Below are 21,553 nucleotides of genomic sequence, written 5' to 3'. Positions count from 1 at the left end.
CTATCAGATTTATCTGTAGTTCTTTGTTTCCAAGCACAGTCAGGGCATCTTTTTCTTCAGTTTTCCCAGCTGTTTTGCCAGAACAACTCAGATGCATTAGTATGTATGTGCTTCTTGAAAATGGGAAGAGCTGTGGGAGTTCAGGATCCTGGTATTAGCACTTGAGTTCTACAGATATGAATTTAGGTTCCCCATACCAAAACGTGAAAAATACTTGGGACTCCTTAAGAAGTACTGTGTGCTCTGAGGAGCTGAGGATACAGACCAACTCTTACAATGCAGTTCTATATTAAAAGCAGATCTTATAATGCCTCACAATCTATGATTTTTTTCTGTTATAACATTCACAAAATGCTTCATAAAGTCATAAAGTCTAAATTCCCTGGTTTCACAAGAAAGTGGTCCAAGACTGCTATTCACTAGATTAAATAACGTGGATGCGAGTGTCTGCATTTTCACAGAACACTTTTGGGTCTATTAGAAAAAATTCTTTCAAACTACTAAGCCAGAACCATATTAAACACTGGAAATGGATTTCATCTCATCTAACTTTAGGGCATGATTCATCCGACTGATTTTAGACATCTAGGGAGAAATGTATCACATCATTAAAAATACCTCATTCTTTCCACTGTCTGGAAATGGGGCCTGGAGTGACCATCTCAGATAAAGATATATACCTGCATTTATCAAGATGAACCCCATCCAGCCCTGTCCCATAAACATATTAATGTAATCTTGCTTTTGTAAGATTACAATAAAGAAAGACTTTATAGCAAAGTAGTCCCAGCAAAACCAGCCTGCTTCTTCCCTGTTTCTTTGTCTTAAATTGGAAAAAAAAATTACTTTGCAACATTAAAAAAATAGAAATATGAAATAGATTTTTGCTTCTGAAACATGAGAATGTCATGAGAACTATTTACAGGAATATGCTCATTCTGGTCCTCCTGCCTCCATTTCCCACAAGCACTGACAGATGTTTGCATACCTTATGTCATATGATGGGAGACTGGCAATTGCATAGCTCCCATATCCACACTGGAAAAAGCTCCAGTTTGTTATAATACTTTTCATATAAACACAAGCAAAAGAGCCAGAAATCTGAGGAGACAGTCTGTTATTGGAAAACAATTTAGTTCAATTTTATTGATTTTAAGGGCTTAGATGGATGCATCTGAACTTTCGAACTTATCCTTCCTGAACTGAGCTGCTGATCTTCAGAGGTTCACACATGCCCTGCTTTACAGTCTCTCTGTATTTTCACGTTAGATAACTCCGTTTGTTCACAAAGGTAATCTAGGTAAGTTATGCACAGCTGGCATGCATAAATTGTGCATATCTGTGACATCTGCCAGTGGGAAAAACACTCCAAGTATGATACATATTTCAGGAATGAGTGAATTAGCTCAAACTCAAGCTTTCTGGGTCATAATTGAATCAGATCAGTGAAAACATATGCAATGTTTTAATGGGTTTTTCATATTTCAAGCTATCAATATTTACTGGACTGAATCACGAAACTATCTGAGGAACAAAAGAAGCATAATACTGTTATTATATCAATTATATCTTGCTAATGCTGTCTTTTTAAAGGAGCCATGAGAAATCTATTATAGTATTTTGTGCTCTTTTTCCTGATTTGCTCTATTTATGTGCATGTACAAGAACTACTGATTAAAGGAAGTATTCAGATTGTTCTAGCTCTTTTATTGGGCCTAGTTCTGCTTTCATGAATGCTAAGGACAATACATAGGTTCTCCGATCAGTATCTCCTCAGAAGTCTGTGTTATGTTCTGTGTGATAAAACGCAGCGTGTATTTGTACATTTACAAAAATACCAGAACATTTCTTGTGGCTCCTTTAACTGAAAGCATTAGAAGAGGCTGCAGCATTAACTAATGGGGAGAAAGGCAAAACATGGACTTCCTACTTTCTACCAAGATCTCTTATTTCTGTGCAAGTAATAAGCACCAAGACTTTCATCTATCTGGTAGCTAACTATATTTTTTAAATCAGCAGCTCTGGTCACATTTTGTTACAGGCTGAACGGTGGGCTAGATGTGCACAAAACCCACCCAAGGCTTTCGGGCACTGCTCTGCCTAATTTTCAGATTCTTGTGGAACGGCCATGGAAAATCAGCACAAAGCTGCTCAAACTGCAGCCGCGGGAACCCTTCAAACGCTCCAGCTGACCAAGGCAGTGCCTACTGCAGCTGCTCTCATACAGTAATCTTCACGGCCATGATAAATGGTGCAGGGGCTATGGACCACAGACAGCCTGCAAAACAACACTGCCTTTGGAGCAGCCTGTAATCTATTCTGAGGACTGACTGGGGCATGACAGAAAAATCTGGAAATCACAGTCCTAACTAAATTTTTATGCTTCCAGGGCAAACTTGCTGGGCAGGGAGGAAAAAGGAGAGATCTGCTGGATCATAACTGTACACCTATTCCAAAGTCCTTTTTTGGATCTAAGCTAAAAGATCACAAGAGCCACTTCCTATTAGTATCTGAAGGGAATACACACCATTACTGATTTTAAAAAGCTGTTTAACTAGGAGTAGTAAAATGAAATTAAGAACAGCACAAATTTTGGCTACCAGGAAAACAATTTCTGACAGAGAGGACTAGTATCTCTACTGAGATGAGGATTTGCAATTTCTTGATATGTAAATGAGACAAAGCTATGACTTAAAGAATATACAAAGTGTTTTGCAGACAATGATCCTGTACTGGCTTCAGGACTCAGCTGGAGGATATTGCAGCATTGTTCCTTTCAAACTGCTGAAAATCCCTTTTTATTTCAGAGCCTTTCATGTGCTACAAAATGCCAACTATTATTATATGTAAGCTCTTCCAAACTTTTAACACTATTATTTAAAAATTGACCAGATACTCTGCTCTTTAATGTACATGAAATACCTCAGATACAGAATTCTTATATTTTCATAGAACCGAACTTTAAGGAATTATTTTTCATATGCTGCACGATTTCTGGTTAAGTTTTATGCATTAGGGACTATTTCCATTCTTGCTGAAAGACATGAAGTCCTGCTGACTGCTAGAGAAGCAAAGGTTCGTTACTGAGAGACACGATTACTGAGTTCTTGTGCGTGTGCGTGCGTGCGTGCGTGTGTGTGCGTGCGTGCTTAAGTTGAGGGAGATTTAGATGTATCGATTTTACAGCACTTTCTTTCTCCGCACAGAAATGAAGTGGAATGAGGAGCAAATAGCTTGGCAAACAAAGGAAACAGAACTATTATTATAACTGCCTGAGGTTTTATAGTTAAAGTACAGAATCATAAGGAAGATTAGCTCCCTAGTGTATCTGTCATATACGCCCAGGTAAAATCTCTGCAAAACTGTGGAGCAGCCTGAAACCCGGCCAAAACCCCACACTGTTGCCTACTGTGGCATTAAAGGTCAGGAACGGTCCTTGCTCTCAATTACTTAATAGAATATTCCACTGGTTTCCACTCCTTTCTGTGAAAACGGACTGGAAAAGGCCTTTTCCCCTGTATTGCTTAGGTCATAAGTCCTCTTCCTTGGAAACTGCTGGCACATCACTAAAAACCAGGTCACTCTGCTATGGCCACACTTCAGATTTATTCTAGTATTGGCAGAGAGTGAGTGGGAAACATTCTTCCCTCTCCTCTGCCTTCCTCTCCTCTTCCTTTCCCTCCCCTGGAAAGTTTGTTGATGGCTCTCATTACAGAGCCTCCAGGAAAGCAGTCTTTGTCATACAAGGCCAAAGTTCATCAACTTCCATTTACTTCAGTAAACATGAACAATTCTTCCTGAGCCTGTGAAATCAATTCCCACAATACATCAGCCAATTGTGCTTTAACTCGCTGAATTGAAATGCCCCTTCTAATCTGCATCAGAGGAATAAAAGCGATCCTATCGCATAATGTGGAAAGATGGGAGGTGAAGAGGGAGCAGTACTCACCATTGCACATGCAGCGCACATTCCTGTAAAAGCGGGGGCACACAAAACTAATTCGTGCTGTGCTATAGGTCATCAGAGAATGTGAATCAATAGACAGACTTTGCTCACAGTGTTGTTCCTGACAATCCAGTCCGGAACAATTCTTCTCCAAGATAGCAGAAATACGAATCACATTTTCCAAGTGTCTCCTTGCATTGGTAAGCTTCTGAATCAAATAGGCAGGCTTATAAAAACCACTGTTGTGCATCTGAACTGCAAACAGCATGTCAAGCTGATTGCTGCCTGCCACGGGCTGAATACTGATGATATGTAGGCTGTCTTGTTTTTGGGAAAGCACTGCGTTTCGTAAGGTTCGCCTGAACCCGTGCATGTGAAGGCCCACAAAATCTTCTGGTGAAACATCGTCAAAACGGATGGTGACTGTGTTCTGCAGCATTTCTTGTATCAGTTGTTCAACATGGACCACAACATCTATGGGTACTTGGAACCGGCCATCGCTGACAGAGACATTCAGGATATACTTGCCATTATCCAGCCCTCCAAGAGCAATGATTTTCCCATCATGGCTGTTAACCTTGAACAGACTTTTCTGCTCTGATTTTAGTGCGTATGTGAGGACATCATACACATCCTGATCTGTGGCATGAATTTTCCCGATGACTCCCCCTGGAAAATCGTCTTCCATGGTCACAATGAAAATCTCCAGTGGAATGGCAGTCGGTTTGTGAATGCTCTCTTCAATAACCCTCACCTGAATGTAGGTGTGGGAAACCTGTTGAGGCTTCCCGGAGTCCTTTGCCTAAAGTAATTTGGGGGGGGAAAAAAAATCAAAAACCAAAATAAACACACACATATAACACAGGCAACAATCATAACTCATTGCTATATATATTTTCATAGCATCAGTAATTCTGAAGACCTCTTAAAAGAACTTCCCAAATACACTTGCTAAATACATATGTAAGGAAATGTCTCAGCAATTTCTAGCAGTGGAACTTATAAACTCTTTAGGGAAGCAAGATATCTTATCCAAGTGGATTGCAGAGAGAAATGTGTCAGTAGAATGTGTCATTACTCAGAATGAAAGGCTCCCAGGATCCCACAGCCATCACCTGTCTTCTTCGCCATAGAGCCATTTGAATGCAGCATATTCTGCAACCAGAGTTTGGGCTCAGTTTCACTCCAGACAAGAGACTGAAGCTTAGTGAAACACCAGCAGCATTTTCTGCAGTGCTTGGTGTGCTCCAAAGTGTTCCAAACTCTGTTCAGCTTATGTGAATATGAGAGAGTTCAGAGTTTTTCCAAAGTACTCTGTACTACTTTACCTGAAGCAGTGAAGAAACATGCTTGAAATAAATAAAATTTATCACCCTCCAAAAATGAAATAGGGTGCCTGTGCTATTGCTAACAATAAAATATGAGAGCAGCACTGCACTTGGACAGATGACTCTATGACCCAGAGCACATATGATAGCATCATTTGCACTTTTTATAGAGAGTAAAGGAGCAAGTATAACAAAAAACCCAAGGCCATCTTGACAGGATGGAGTGCAAACTTGAATCAATGTCCGTTTCCTGCACTGAGAAAAATGTTTCATTGAAGTCACTATTAAGATATATTAGTCCACATATTTATTTGCTTCAGAGATGAACAGACGACTAAAAATACACTGGGCACAGTGGGCAAAGATGTATCACAAATCCCAAGATCTTTATCAGATATTTGGACACAGGAAGGAAAACTATAAGCTGAAGAAATGAATATAGGATGGTGATATCAATTAGGTACATCACTACAAAAGGATTAGCAAGGTTTCAGAGACTCTAAAGATCTTTCCTCTTAACTTCTAATGGGACTGGATGGGGGAATTTTAGACCAGATTTTATGCATGCGTGGACACACACACACATAACACACACATGCAGAGATTATCTCCCATCTTATTTTAAATTTAAATCTTGCTTTTTAAGAAACACAACACAGAGAAGGAGCCTGATGGTGGAAAGGAGGAAGAAACACTCTGGTGCTCATGAATGGACAGAAACATTGGCATGGTCTATACACAACGGCAAATTATTAAAAATAAAGAAAATAATATTGGGAGGAATTAGACCTTCACAATCCAGCAGCAGAGTTTTCTAAAGATTTTGGTTCATCTTAGACATTGTTGTTTGCCTTATATTTCATTTATATGTCATACTTAATCTGTATAGCTAGAAGATGCTGAAATTTAATTCACATGCCTAATTTTGGCTATACTGGAACTTGGCCCAACAAATTGTCCTGAAAATAGGATATTTTAGCATGAAAGCATGATGAGCATGAAAGGTGAGGTTCTTTATTTTCCTACTAAGGCTCAAAGAAAATTGGTTACAGGAATATTAAATGGCAAAATGCAAAAAAATATTACTTTGATTTGAACCGTTAACTAGCATCAGAGCTTATAATTTTTAAATTGGAACTAACTTAGGATGTTACTGCTACAAATACCATTAAATGTGCTTGTAAATGAGTAGTCAGGCTATATTTAGAGAAATTAACTACCATCAAGAAAGTGGAGGAAGCCTGCATTTTGGAATTACATTACAGGACCATGTCCCTTTTCAATGAAGAGTTGTAGTTCATCCCCTAGACTTGTGTATTTACTGAACTCTGCTATTTTTTCTCTGGAAAAGCTGAGAAATGTGGACAAATTACTTTTTGATTTACAGTATTTTATAATCAAAATTACTCTGGTTACAAAGTTCCTCAACAATGACTCTAGAACTAAGTTTGAGCTGGATTTCTATTACATGTCTTATTTTCACATTCTTTTAAAAGCTAAGTTGACCTTGGAAATGTGACTTCATGAATTCTTGGTAGGCTTCCAAAAATTTATGATTGAATTTATGACTTAAAAGCAGAAGTGATTTTGCTTCCTAGAACAATATTTTGCTGTCACTCGTTTTGTGGTGTATTTATATGTATATAATGTATTTTTGCCTATTTTCCTCTCTTAGCTATAGAAAAAAAGATGAAAAATCTTAAATCATAACGGCTGCTGCTCAGGAAATCCATTTCGTAGGGAGAAAATTGGAAAGGTGGCTGGCTACCTATTTATATTTATATGAAATTGTGTTTAAGGACATCAAAGGAAATATACTATATTGTGAACTTGTAAACTGTAATGCATGGTATTTACTCACAGAATAAAGTCAATTAAAACCAAGCCATACAGGCAATGTACACATGACCTGCCACTACATGGGTTTTCTTTGTTTCTGTGTAGGTGCAAAAAAATAAAGCCATACCTGCACACAAAGCACATATTCAGTTGCAACCATGTGCTTGAAGATGACTGCAGATCTCAAGATGCCATGAGGGTCCAGCGAAAACTCCTCCTCTTCATTGCCAGTTAGGATGGTGAAGGTAAAAGGGGGGCCATTGTGAAAAGAGTCTTTGTCTGTCACTACCAGCTGCAAAATGCTTGTGCCCACTGGTTTATTTTCCTTTACACATATACACAGTGCATAAAAAGAAGGATTAAAATGATACATCTCATCATAATGAAAAAACACCAAGTTTTGCTATCAAGAACATTCAAGTGAATGCGGTTTGTCCAAGATGGCACTGCACTGTGGCAGTTCTTGAGAACTGTTTGCAGCCCTACTGCCTGGAAGGGAAGGTGGAGGTACCCACCACGAGTGACAGGCTCTGCCTGCTACTGGATCTAGTTAGGACAGACTAAACGGTAAGCCTTGCACCCTAAGCAAGCTCTAAGGCACCCTCCCAGAGTCCCTGCAGAGACACTGTGCTCGGCAAGTGCCCTCGGCGCCCTGAGGAAATCACGGCACGGCCCTGCACGCCTCCCTGCTGACACAAGCCTGCACCCTCTTGGTGCAAAGACAACAGAAACGGGTCAATGTAAGACCAGCTCAGCCAGCCTCCACTTCCCCACAAAACTCAGACCATCGCAGACCCCAGAACTCCAGCACTGACTTTATTAATGCAATTGATTTTCTGCAGAAGTCACTCAGCTACGGTGAGACAGACCTGCCTTCGAGCTTTTCACAGCTACTTGTCTAAAAAACAGAAACTCTACCCAGAGGATGGAAAAGGGAATTTCAAGGGCTCTATTCACTGTCCTCCTTTATCCTTTGCATTGCATCACTCCTGAGCTGGAAGGACCTGCGATCTCATTTATCATTTCAGCTAATTCTTTGTGTGGGGAAGGGGGATCAGTTCCCTCTCAGGAGGGATGGGGAGTATAAGATGGCAGCTGGGGCTGCTGCAGAGTGGCAGGGATGGGGAAAGGGGAGAATTTTTGAGGACAGAGTAAATTTTCTGGCACAACGGGGATGAACAGTAAAATGTGTGACAGATGCTGAGATTAAGGAACCTCAGTGAACAGAAACTTATCAAAGAGTTAAGAAAGACAGGTTTAGCCTTTTCTTTAAATAAGATCATTTGATACATCTTTGGCAGATAAATCATCAAAAGCTGCTTAAGTAAAACCAAATGCTTTCATATTTTAAGGTCAGAGAAGTTTTTGATGTGCAGGATAAACTTACTTGAATTACAGCTGTATAGTTAGCTGGAGTAAATACAGGGCTATTATCATTCACATCAGAAATGTCTACGTTGACGGTTACAGATGATGACAAAGGAGGGATGCCACTGTCTCTTGCCTGAATAACTAACGAATAACCAGATATCTGCAAAAAGGTGAAAACATTAAATCAATGTGAAAGCAACCCTAAATTTTAATGTATGTTCTTACATCGAGCGAACCACCTACCATTTTCTAAGGAAAGCTGTCTGGCGCCATTACCTTCCCTGCCCTTTTAATAACATTATCCTGTTTATTGCCACACTGTGTCCCAAACTCTGTTTTATAAGGCTATCAACAAACCTAACTCCTTCACTGTATTAAAATGACCATATAAGATGATGCATACCTGAAACAAAGAGACAGACAAAAAAAAAAAAAAAAAAAAAAGGACAGGAAACATNAGGAAACATCCAAACTAAGCTGTTACTATTTCAGCTAACATTTTCAGCTTTCCTAGGTGTCAGCTGGAATATGCAACCTGATTCTATTTATCTTATGGTTGGTTTCCAAGATAATATATAATTTACTTATTAGAGCAAGCCTCAATTTGACACACTATTTCTAACATGGTGATGGAGAACCGAGATAAAGCTTACAGGCAGGTGGCTTAAATATACTGCAAAACATTTGGGATTACTAGGGACAACACAGACTCTGTAGCAACAGGACATTATCCTCCATTCAGTAGAAGATAAGGGTTTTTTGAGCCTACTTGTTAGCAACAGCCAAAAACTGCTCATCATTATGTGGGCAGCTCAGTGCAGTTCCGCTTGCTAGCACCCATGGGGAACTTCACCTTCTATATCCATGTGTCCATGTGTGTGAGATGTGAGTGTACATGACAATTCAGAAAATCTGTCTATGCACAGCTTATGGATGACAGTTTGATTTTATGAACCGCATCCTTATGTTGGCCTCCTTATGTCTTATGACTGTCTTTTACCATATATTGCTTCATGTTCCCAAGGGAGTGCTGCTGACATATTTGCCCATGAATCCTTCTTAGTTGGAGAGAACAAAAGATTAACTGCATTCTAGATAAAAACACACCCTACTCCAACCTCTTGGGGTTGGGGGCCGGAAAGGGGGAACACTAAGTCCCCAAAGAGGAGAACAAAGTAGTGCTAAAAGCACTTTGCAGGGGTGGGAAGGAAATCCAAAGGGACACAGAAATAAAAGACATTTGGATAGCAGGGAAGAATATGGGCTAAGCTTACAAACAAGGGGTCTCTTTGGGGTGTGGGACCAAGATAAGGAAAAAGGGAACAAGTTTTCGGGGGGGGGGGTTGTAGGGAGGAGAGAAAGACTGCGATTTGACAGGGATGTAATGGCAGTGGGGGAAGGAAGAATCCTGGACTACTGAAAGGAGTCAATCTAAGCTTTATTTTTTTCCTTTAGGGTTGCATATTTCTTATGCTAGCTAAATTCAAGATTGACAGTTGTGTGGGGCCTTTTTCAAATTTTGTGTGTGTTTGCTTTCATTTGCATATATCGCAGAAAGGTACATGGCAAAACTCAGGATTTCCCAGAATTAGAGCTCTGGAAATGAGTTTCCTTAAACAAGTGAAGAAACCTGGGAGTCAGCAATGCTTTTGGCAATCTACAGCAGATGGGGCATCATGTCTCATTTTCCCCAAAGGAATCAAAGGCACCTGAGTCCAGGAAATGTGCCAAGGAGGCAAAGAAAAAGACAATATTATAGGCTATTTTAACCAAGGGAAACTTAGGAGCATGCAGATCTAACAGAGTTGGTCTTAAACACACACACAAGCTGGGTGAAGGTGAATGTGTATGTGTCTGTATACACACATACATGCATATACTTTACAACTATGACAAAGACAGAAACTAAATAAATGCAAATTAAGAATTTAAGACTATGCATTTAAGAATAATATCTCATAGCAAAGAACATGCACAGCCATTGTCATTTCTTTGTCCCTGACAATCTGTAGTAAAGTTATTCTGCCAGGAGAATACCAAATATAGACAATTTAATCCTGCCTTCATGATAATATAGAAAGGATATGTGCCTCTTTTAAGTAGTAGCCATGTCTCCAGTAGAGAGCTTTTCCAGCTGAGCCCATATTCAAGGGATAGTGATCAGCTTCCCTAGCTTAGTGAATGTATTTTTTGCAGGGTTGAGGCACGAATTTCTTTGTGTTGCAAGACCTTTGAAGCCATGTAGCACTTTCCTGTCCTGATAGTAGCACAGGCAACTGTATTTGTAATTTTTTTCCCCAAAAGCTGCTAATTGCTAAGTATGGCAAAATGGTGATAAATCACCCTGGATGAATAATCTAGTGAGCAAACAAAACAGCAGAATCTGTTTAATCAAGCACTCTTTCACTTTTGGTACAGCCTGGCCACTTTGTAACATCACCTCCCCAGTGACATGTTTTGCAGAGCGCTAATTAATGGCTGAGGTCTCAGCTCTGTGCTTGGTGCCACAATCTGGAGTATGTTGTAATCACTCAAGTTGCATACACCACTGCATGTGTATGTTTGCATGCGCAGGAGAGAGGAGGCAGCTCATTAACACAGCAACAGCTGTTGGTATCACCACATGAGAAATCCAAAGCTGCTTTTTTCCCCAACCTGATCTCAGCCGCTGTGTTGGTGCAGGGTGGGAACTCTATCAGGGCAGTTGGCTTGTAGATAGGCTCAAGGACAGGTTTAGGGTGGGAAGGAAGTGGAACAGCATCAGAAAGAATTGTTGGAACATCTTAGGATGATCATTGCAGAATGAAAAGGCAGCTTCTTCACAATTAGCTAGCAGCAGATTTGAAATCAATATACATCTGCAAGTCATTGTAAGTTAAGAAATCCCTCTTGTCTTACCCTTTCTCTGTCCAATTTCTTTTTAACCTTCACAAGTCCCAAAACAGGATCAACGGAAAATTCATTGTCTTGATCACCACTCACTATGGAAAAATGAATCTGGCCATTCGAAGGACTGTCCAGATCTTCTGCTATCAACTTTTTGAGAGAAGAGTAAAAAATAACAAAACAAGTATTACACCATCTGTATGCTACATTAATTGCTCAAACCTCCAAAAGTAGGACTTCATATTTTGTCAGACTAGTTACATATGAACACCATTACAGCATCAAGCCAATTAAAATTTGGTGGGAAGTGTGTTTAACTCCTCTTTGACTTTTCCAATATTCTAGCCTTAAGGATTCAAAATATTTTAACCTTAATGCTCCACATAACCCTTTACTCCTGAAGCCAATGGCTCCAAGATGAGATTATTGTGAGTTTTGGGTGAGTTTGGTCTGGCATGCCAGGCCAACTAGTTACAAATACTATGTATTTCACTGAAAAGTTGAATTTTGCCTTCCCAATAAAGCTCACTTGTTTCCAGCTGTGCTGACTCATGAAATATGATGCCTTAAACACACCATTGTTTTTGGACAACATATCAGGGGAAAAAAAGAAACATTCTGTGCTACTACTCTCTTTTTTGGTGAAAACTGGCAGCTGTCTGGAAAGCAATGGTAGACAGAATGCTGGCTAGAGAACAGGTCCAGGGATTCAAGATGCAGTAGTTATCACTATTAATTAGTGTAGTAGTATTTTATGAAAGGTCATGTGACAGAAGGCTACATGGCAGCATCCTGCTTAAATGTTGAACATGGCCTCACTCACCATTATCACAGAATCACCAATTGCAGCGTCCTCACTGATGACTGCACTGTAGACCACCTGGCTGAATTTTGGCGCGTTGTCATTAACGTCTGTCACATTTACGTTCACAGTTGTAACAGCGCTCAGGGCTGGAGTACCTCCATCTTTTGCTTCCACTACCAAGTAGAAATCCTTACAAGATTCATAATCCAAAGCTTCAAAAATGGAAATAGCTCCTTTGAAGGAAGGAAGGGAATGTCAATGGATATCAAACAACAAATAATGCTAGGGATTAAGGGATTTGATTATAGTAAACAATACAGCATGTTATTTATCACTGCAGCACAAATATGCACTACATCTAACTGTAACACTGCCCAATTAAATAAAAATGTTCGGTCAGGTTCCTACCACTGTTGTTTGATTAAAGAATGATGCAAATTGCACTTGCGTTGCCTCTGCTGAAAGGACCTTCAAAAGACATAAAGCAGTAAATGATTTCTCAGGAAAATAACTTTTATCATAACTTTTATCAGAAGTGAGGCACCATAGTCTACCCATTTACCCAGCTTCATGCACAGAATCTGTGGGAGAACTAGATGCAGAATCGGGAAATCACGACTGACAAGGCAATGGACATTCAACCCTACCTAACTAAAATTAAGCTTGTAAAACTGTATCAGCAAATCAGCCTTTATCAGTGAGGTCAGATTTTACCAATATTTAAGCATGACTCAATGCTTTGTGAATTAAATGAAAATGAATGAGGCATAAATACCTTTGAGAAATCAGTTTCCTATCATTTACGTGACTAAGCATGGACTTAGCCAGTCAACCAGGTTTAAAAATTTTGGCCTCCCTCACCGCCCATTCAGAACTAAGACTATCTGTAACTCGGCTCACTCCATGCAGCAGGACCTCCTCTAGGACAGAAATGCTTTTCATACAAGTCTTCTCTTTGTTTCCTGTGTATCCATAATCTTTTCAAGAAGGCTTTTCTTTTTTTTCTTTTTCTTTTTTTTTTGCACAGATTACTAGCAATGCCTTGAAGGAGGTAATATTGGGCACGGCAGCAAAGGCTTAAAAGTAAAACCTTAACCTCAGGAAGACAAATCTTTTTCAGCATAGACTCATCAGGAGCAGGGATGTATGGGAATTCAGATGTCATTTAGCCCAACTGCTGTCCCAGCTAAACCTAATAGTTCTTGAAATTACTCATCTACAATGTTCTTAAAGGTCTCCGACAACATCAGGTTCTTAACCTTCTCAGGCAACGCACTCAGGTACTTAACTATCATTACAGTTAGGAATTTCTTCTTATCATTTAACAGAAATCATTCACATGCAAGGTAAGCCCATTCACGACTTCTCATGAGTGGACATAGAGAACAATTTATTCTCCTCCTCTTTGCAACTACTTTTTACAGGTTTAAATACTCTCATCATGCCTTTGCTTTCCTAGCTTAAATAGCCTCAATTCCTTCAGTCTTTTCTTGTAAGTCAAGTTTTACAGACCTTGGATCATTCTTCTTAATCTCATCTGGACTCTCTCCACATGAATCCCACCTTTCAGCATGACTTGCTGAAACCAGGAGCCCTGAAGACAAGCTTCCAAGAGGCTAGCAGGGAGTTCCCACTGATAAATTGTATGAGAAGCATTATTTTTCAAGCCCCGATCAAGCATGCTACATCAGCACACAGCTGTCTGGAATCTCAGCTGCTGCTTCTAAACTGATAATAATGGAGCTGTCACACATTAAGGAATAACAAATAGTTTTTTTTTCCCTGTGTGATTAAGCTTCATCATGGGTTTTTATTGATTTATCTTCTTGGCTTCATCGTCAAATATGAAGTTAAGTATTGCTGTCTAGGCATATTTATGTTTAAATTTTGTTAGCACTAATCAACATTACGAAGATACCAGATAACACTCAATTATGTTATTTTAAGTCTCTTACAAGTAAGGCAGTGGCCTGCACAGAGAGTGGAGATTTTTGCTTGCAGTAATATAAAGGATACAATGCATCATTTTGAGATTTTCCAGGTTACAGATGCATTCAAACAGGTGTCACCTTCAGCTTTCAAAACTAAGATTGTTCAGCTCTGAAGTTCAGATGGCAAGTTTGTACTGGTCTTCCTGAATATTATGAGAATAAGGGGATCTACTACAGAAAGCACAGAAGAGTCACAGATTGTTGTTGGTTGCTGGATTAAAACCTCAATAAGGGTAAAGAATATATCCTACTAAGGAAATTCAAACAAAGTGAGTCATTTGGACCAAGCGAGGCAGCTCTTCTTAGCATTTCTTAAAAAGAAGAAACAAAATGTTTTTAAAATTTTTGATGTATAACCAAAAAAAATACACAGCTGGAGTCAGCTATCAGACAACACAAATCAGGAACAACCTAAATTAGTGAAGCCATAGACAGCTGTATTACTGTACAGTCACTGTCTGACACGTTAGGACTGCCAGCTATTTGGTCCTCTGATGATTGCCAAGGCCTAGACTATCGAGGCTTTACTCAGCTGGTAAGCATTTAAATATTTTAAGTGATCATAACTGTAAGGTTTGCACAATTTGGCTAATGGGATGTCACATCTATGCTGACTTCAGTAGGCATACTAATGGAGAAAGGTATTCTCCACTAGAGTTGGGGCAGCCGAGCGTGACTGTAATTTACATCAGTCTTTAACGTAAAATTGATTTTTAAAGGTGAAACTAATTACATATTGACAGGCTCTGCATCTCTGTCTTTGGAACTCCTTTGGTCCAACAGGCTTCCTCAAAGCATTCAAGTTTTTCTGAAGCACTACAGATAAAAGCCACTTTACAAACCTGTTTTTGAGTTAATCCTGAACCTTCCTTTCTCATTCCCAGATCTGATGAGGTAAGTAATCTCAGCATTAGTACCAATGTCTTGGCTTGTAGCAAAAACAGAAAGGACTTCACTGCCAGGTGAGGTGTCTTCAGGTACTGTAACAAGATAATCTCTTCTTTCAAAAACAGGGGGATTGTCATTAATGTCTAGCACTGTAATGGTAACAGTGGCAAATGAGGATAAGGTCAGCACAATGCTTTGGTCTGAGGCCTTTACACTGATGTTATAGGAGGACTGCAGCTCTCTATCAAGTGGATGCTCCAAAATAATGATTCCTGATGACTGGTCGACTGAGAAGTAACCATCTGCAGAGTCTGCCATGGAATAGACAACTTTTCTGTTCACACCTGAAAGAGAAGCAGATGTGAAAATGATAAAGTAGAAAAAAAAGCCCCCTCTCCCTGTCTAGTGGAAAACCTAAGCAAAATCTGCTACCACAGTGATCACTTCCAATGTGGTTAGAGTGTATGCATGTAGGAGTACCTGAGGGTACAGTATGGCTGAAGGTTTGGGAGATCAGAACATGCTCTTCTTTCTTGTCAAATCCCTGTGGATAAGTTAAGTTCCTTCCTTCAGCACGATACTTTTAAAAAAGACCACTTTGCAGAACTGCTATGTAATGAAACTGGGTAACAGAATCCAGATATGGTCCTTGTCCAGAAGAGCTTACAACTGAATTGGATGAGACAGGCAGTATGCTGAAAATGAAACATCTCAGAGCACATCTTGAAGGAATAGAAATGTCCATAAGGGAAAAATAAACCCATAAAAATATATCAGGTGGCGTAGAACGTGCACTTGCTACCAATGCTGCCCTGATTCCACTATTGAGGAGCAAAATATTAGCAGAATAAGATGATATCTGTTGGACAAAAGCTGCACCAAAGAATTCCTGCAAGAACATGGACATTTTAGAAAGAAAGTGCCCCTTGTCCTCATTTGAGAACAAAAATTGAATTTTACAATCATATCCTGTGTTTTTCAAATCCTGCCTGTCTTTCCCAATACATAAATCCTATCCATCTAGCTGCTGAATATGCAGATCTCTATGCTAAAGTTGTTGTCATTAATAAGGCCTGAGGGGAAGGTAGTGATTTGGCTGTTTGCTGCACTACAGTGGGATAGCCATTTCAAATCTAATTAAAAGTGAACACAGATATAACCTCACTCAAGATTCCTTGATGCTGGTTTATTTTATACTTTGGTCCTGGGTGCTGCACTAAGAGATTATAACTAAAACACAAAGATCCACTAAATTGGAGAGTCTCTGTTTTTAACATATCTCACTTGAGCATTTGCTGTCCTTTTCGAAGGAGAACAGACTTTACAAGCCTGGCATTAATCAGCCGAACAAGAGCTACCAATCCCTTCTAGGCATATTTTGTTAATTTAAAATTTGTGACAGTATTATTCTGCTTTCCAGCAGCAGCAAAGCATTGTAGAAATGACTGATCAAAAGCAGCACAAATCACATTTGTTTTCTGCTTGACGTAGCAGGAGTATAAGATCCACACAAGGGGGAGCTGGGGGACTCTTTTCTTCAGCCATGCTCACATAAAAGCTAGAGCAACTACAAAGTACCAGACCCTACTCAGGTAGCACTAGGAATTACTATCTGGCCTCTTCAGGGAATAAAATTTTTATACAGTGCTTGAGACACCAGAGTATATTTCAAACATTCAAATGTCTTTAAAATAAATAAAAGTTTAAATGCCAATATTGTAATGAACCAGTATTTTTATCACAGCAGAACCTCTCTATTCACCAAGGCGTCACAAATGTTATAAAAATCAGAGAGGCACTTCTTCAGCAAAACAGGCAAGGCAGACAAGGAGGGGGGAAAAAAAGCACTGCTATTCCTATTTCACACATAAGAACTGAGCTCAGCACAGAAACAAGCCTGAGACTCTTTCACGTGTTGAAACACCTAGACCCTGAATACTCTGCAACCTGCTGGAAACCACGGTCACCGCTTCGCTTAGCTCTTTATATGTGTATTCAAATAGGCTGTCACTCGACAATCAACTAAGCTCACGAAAGTGAAACAGGAGCAAAACGCACTGGAAAGTGGAAGGTTTTGAGGGTCTGAACGGCTGGAGATGTGTCTGTATTTCTGGCAGGGGAGCATCTTCTTCTGCCAGGAATCCTCTCCTAACCTCCGCTTACAAAGAAGGACGGACATGACCAGAACAGCTAATGAGCTAGTGATTAGAGCTCTCCCCTGGGATGCTGGAGAACCGGATTTCTCCTGATTCAGAGCATGGAGCTGAACACCCAACCTACACATGAGTTTCATCTGTAAAGCTATTTAGTATTCTGGGCTTGGACTGTCTTGGTATCTGCCGGTTTCTATATAGAATTAATACTTCTCTGGAGCAGGCACCTTAACACACACCTTCCATGTGTATGTGTTCACGACTGCACAAAATACTTAGTCTGTTTTTATTTTTTTCTCTGGCACAAAGACTCCTGTTTGATACTTGGCATAGCAGTATTTGGGCTCAATACAGAAAATTCAGATAGTATGTTATTTAAGGGCACAGATAGCTAGAATGGAGATGGCTTATCCATTACTTGTGTCTTGAAACACCCCAAAACTTCAGCAAGAAGATCTTGCAAAGTATAGTGGAGAGAGAGGCATAGTTTGGTGCATTTGACAACACTTGGAATGAGTTTACATACAAGAAGTGATAACCCTGGTGACTGCAATCTGATGAAAATATAATTAGACCATTCTCCTTGGACTCTGCTATTTAACAGTGATTAACTAACAAAATATGACTAATATTCTTAGATAAGTGATTGTTAGTGATCCCACAAAGGAGCCAATTCAGATACACATTATGGAGTTCTGGATTCTAACTCTAATATAAGGGATTTCTAGGCAGAAATTGAGACAGCGCTACTTCTTGAAGACAAATGTTTCTCCTTTCTTGGAAAACAAGAGACAAATACTAGTTTGAAGATGAAACAGTCTTATTTTGCCCACAGGACCTGGAGGAAAACCTCTTACAGGTGAAATTGCTATTTTATATGAAGAGAGACAGAAGACCAGGATTGGAAGACCTCAACTGGGACACTCACAGATAACAATCCTTGATGACTTTCAGGCACAGGCAGAACAGAAGAAATACAGATCTCGGCCACCTGCTGCTTTGTTCCTTAATTGATCTGTAGGGCTGGATTTTAATGCTTGGTTCTTGTGAGGAAAATGCATTCAATGAGAAGCTGCTGCAGGAAAAGCACTTAGAAAAAAGTGTTGAATTCTATCAGTAGCTGTCTCCACTCAGCTTCTTGATCCGAGGCTGGAAACAAAATGGGCAGGAGGCACAGATGAGGTAGCAAGTTATTTCTACTGAGATCCAAAATGCTTGAGTCTTATGGGCTACCATCTGCTGAGAAAGAAGCTTCCACCAGTTTGTGTCAGTGGCAGCTCTGCCACAGAGATGATGGCAGTGACTGCTGCAATTTCAAAGGAGATCTTCTGTGAAAAGGAAACAACTGCTCCAGCCCCATTGTTCCTGCATCGGTGAAGAGAGCAATCCTTCCACACTGCTTGCCCACAGCTGTTGGGGGATTAATGTTTGCAAACTGTGTTCTGTCTATTCACTTACCCACTTAACTTCTCTGATTTCTAAGCTGCCAATCACTAACAGAAGCTATTTGAACATGGAAAGCTTTGCAGGAATTATTATTACTATAAGAGGATTGCAGTATGTTTTTTAAATAAAAGAATAAGCTAGTATGTTTTATATTTAGATTTGTATTAGCATATGACAGAATATTGCCCTTTGCCAAATCTCTGACTTGAAGAGCTTGTGTAACTTATAGCCCTTTACTACCTCAAATGCCATCCTTCAAGCAGGGTTTTTTCTTGTTTTCTTCTGTACTAAAACAAAGGAGCGTGTACTGAATGTCACATAATGACATCTTGTGTGTCATTACTACTGCAAATAGCACCAGGCAAATAAAATGCTTCTCTTTATAATGTAGGGATCACATTTCTCCTTGTCTAGCTCAACTGAAAATGGTGGAGTTTACAACATGGGTTGATCCAGACTGACGTCAATAAAGGGTTGAGCATTATCACAACAGACACAATCCCCATCTGACAGTGAGTTTCTGCTGTGGGCTTTACCTGCTGACTATATCACATAGAAATTAAAATTTATATACATTAAAGTCTGTACACAGTGTATTTCTCCTTCCTGTTTTCATTTATCACCCCAAACTCATTATCTAAAGTGTTTCCCCAAGTACAGCTATCCCACCTCTTTCTTATTCATCTGAGGAAAATGAAGTTTAACTTTGCCAGCTGCTAATTTCTAATAGGAGTTTCATAAGAAACCCAAAAAGGAAGATTCAGGAAAGGTCACTTTTGAAAACCTTGGGAAAGAAGTATTGACAAGCTTTAAAAATAAACAAATAAGAAGCAAAATAGCAAGCTGCCCAGAAAGAGAGCTGTAAAATTAGCTATTACTTTTCAAGTTAGCAGTGATTTGTAAGCATGATAACTGATTATTGTGCTTCCTCTTCCCTCTGTGTTTCATGGTGTGATTATTAACATTGGCATGTACCTCTGGCCTTTCCTGATTGCACAAACATTAACCACAACACCAATTACTGCAAGTTAAAAGGCCACAAATTCATTAACAGCAAACAAGACACAAAAGGCAAATAATAAACCAGATTTTATAATACTCTACTCCAGCATTTTGAGATGAAAGAGAGAGAAATCTTGCCAGAAGTACCTTGCTCAACTGGAGAAGAATATGCAGGCCCATAGGGTAAGATATTTCAAGTGATTTTTACAACTTAAGCAGAAAAGCTGGCCAAGTTCAATCCATATGACCTCTACAAAGACATGCTTTGACTGTTTTGTCCCATTTCTGGGGGGAAAAATGGCCCTAACCCCACAAAGGCCTCTTCTCACACAAGTCCTCCAAAGGAGTCATGGTACCATGGGATCAATGTATAGCCACAGAAGAAGAGACAAAGACTCTAACCCCTTACCGAATGCAAATATTGGACATATACAGTAAGCATAAGCTTTTAGAGGTATGACACCTTCCACTTGCATTTCATACCTTGCTTTCCAACTCAGCTGGGTCTGTGCATGCCACTGGCCAGCTGTTGTCTTCTGCAGTGGGAGGGAAGGGGTCTGGATGGTTGGTTCTCTCTCCATCTCTTTTCTAGCAGATATTTATATAGGCCAGGGTTTTGGCCTACCTGACTGAATACTTGATTTCGTCAATGATCTTGGGTGTTTCACATCTTCATATTGATCAGGCGTAAACTTGATTATTTTTTAAAGTGGGGGAGGCTATATTGTAATCACTGGCATAAGCGTCAGTTTGGATATACCTGCTTTAGAGTTACACTGGCTGTGGTAACACTGCATCTGACAATGTTGGGCAATGTTGCATTATGCTAAAATACTGGTCTGCAGCAATGGAATGTGTATGTATGTATACACACACACACACACACACACACACACACACACACACATGCTTCAGTGACCCAATTTAAACACAGGGATTATTCAGGCAACTTAATCCAGGAGGTACGATTTTCCTTGACATACATCTCATTCTCTTCTCCCACATTGTTCAAAATGACTTGGAAATGTCAAAAATGAAAAAAAAATCACAGAAATGACAGAATAGAAGGATAGAAGGAATCTTGTAAGGTCATCTAATTTGTCCCTGTGCAAAGACAGGATGAATTAAAGGTATCCCTTCCCCTAACAGAGGCCTATCCTTCAATGATGAACTTCCCCAACCTCCTTGGGTAACATACTCCAGTGTCTCACTATCCTTATAACTAAAAAACTTTCTCTGACTTTTTGCTGAGATTAAATAAGAATAATAAAAGACCAGAAAAAAAAGGTTCCAAAGTCCATTTCCTTCCTCCTTTTAGCTACTTCTCTGATACCTGAAGATCCTTATAACGTCTCTCTGAAATTCTTTTTTCTCCAGCACCCCCTCACCTCCAGCTGCTTTAATATTTGCTTGTAGCTGTGTTTTTCAGACCTGTGATCATTCTGGTGAATCTCTAGTTAGCCCTCATCTTTCTGGAAGCGATGAAACCAAAACTGGACACAGCTTTTCAGCTCAGGATTTGCTGCCACCAAGTAAACAGAAAAAAATATGTCTCCGATTTTACAAACTTACTCTTGTTTATCCATCTCATTAAAATATTTGCCTTTTCACACCAGTACAAAAAGGTACATATACATTCAGCTTGTGACTCACTATAATACAGCATTTCTGTAGTTCTGCTGCCTAGTCAGTCATTAGCCAGACATTATTGGTGCACTTGATTCCTACCTAAATACAGGACTTCACATTCATTTTAGTGATTTGCATAATATTTTTCCAGACCACTTTTCCAACAATTAAATCCCAGAGCTACTGCTTTCATACTATCCTCGGTGCTTGCATCTGCCATTTAACAGCACAGATCTTATGCCTTCTTATCCAGTCATGAATGAAAGTAA

At 39.6% G+C, this 21,553-nt stretch overlaps 1 protein-coding gene across 1 annotated transcript in view; it reads right to left on the bottom strand.

Annotated features, from left to right (window-relative positions):
* FAT3 (FAT atypical cadherin 3) overlaps window positions 1–21,553 on the bottom strand; it is a 354,360-nt gene that overhangs the window by 36,484 nt on the left and 296,323 nt on the right. The window contains exons 14-19 of the mRNA XM_026084321.1: window positions 15,009–15,398; window positions 12,194–12,408; window positions 11,383–11,520; window positions 8,501–8,644; window positions 7,241–7,438; window positions 3,950–4,748 (exon numbers count right to left, since the gene is read on the bottom strand). Of these exons, the coding sequence (XP_025940106.1) occupies window positions 3,950–4,748; window positions 7,241–7,438; window positions 8,501–8,644; window positions 11,383–11,520; window positions 12,194–12,408; window positions 15,009–15,398 (1,884 nt within the window). The remainder of the gene's footprint in view (window positions 1–3,949; window positions 4,749–7,240; window positions 7,439–8,500; window positions 8,645–11,382; window positions 11,521–12,193; window positions 12,409–15,008; window positions 15,399–21,553) is intronic.

The sequence above is a fragment of the Apteryx rowi genome, unplaced genomic scaffold (assembly GCF_003343035.1).
Source record: "Apteryx rowi isolate R43461 unplaced genomic scaffold, aptRow1 scaffold_636, whole genome shotgun sequence".
NCBI lineage: Eukaryota > Metazoa > Chordata > Aves > Apterygiformes > Apterygidae > Apteryx > Apteryx rowi.
Note: the sequence above shows the minus strand (reverse complement) of the source record. Positions and strands in the feature narration are given on the sequence as shown.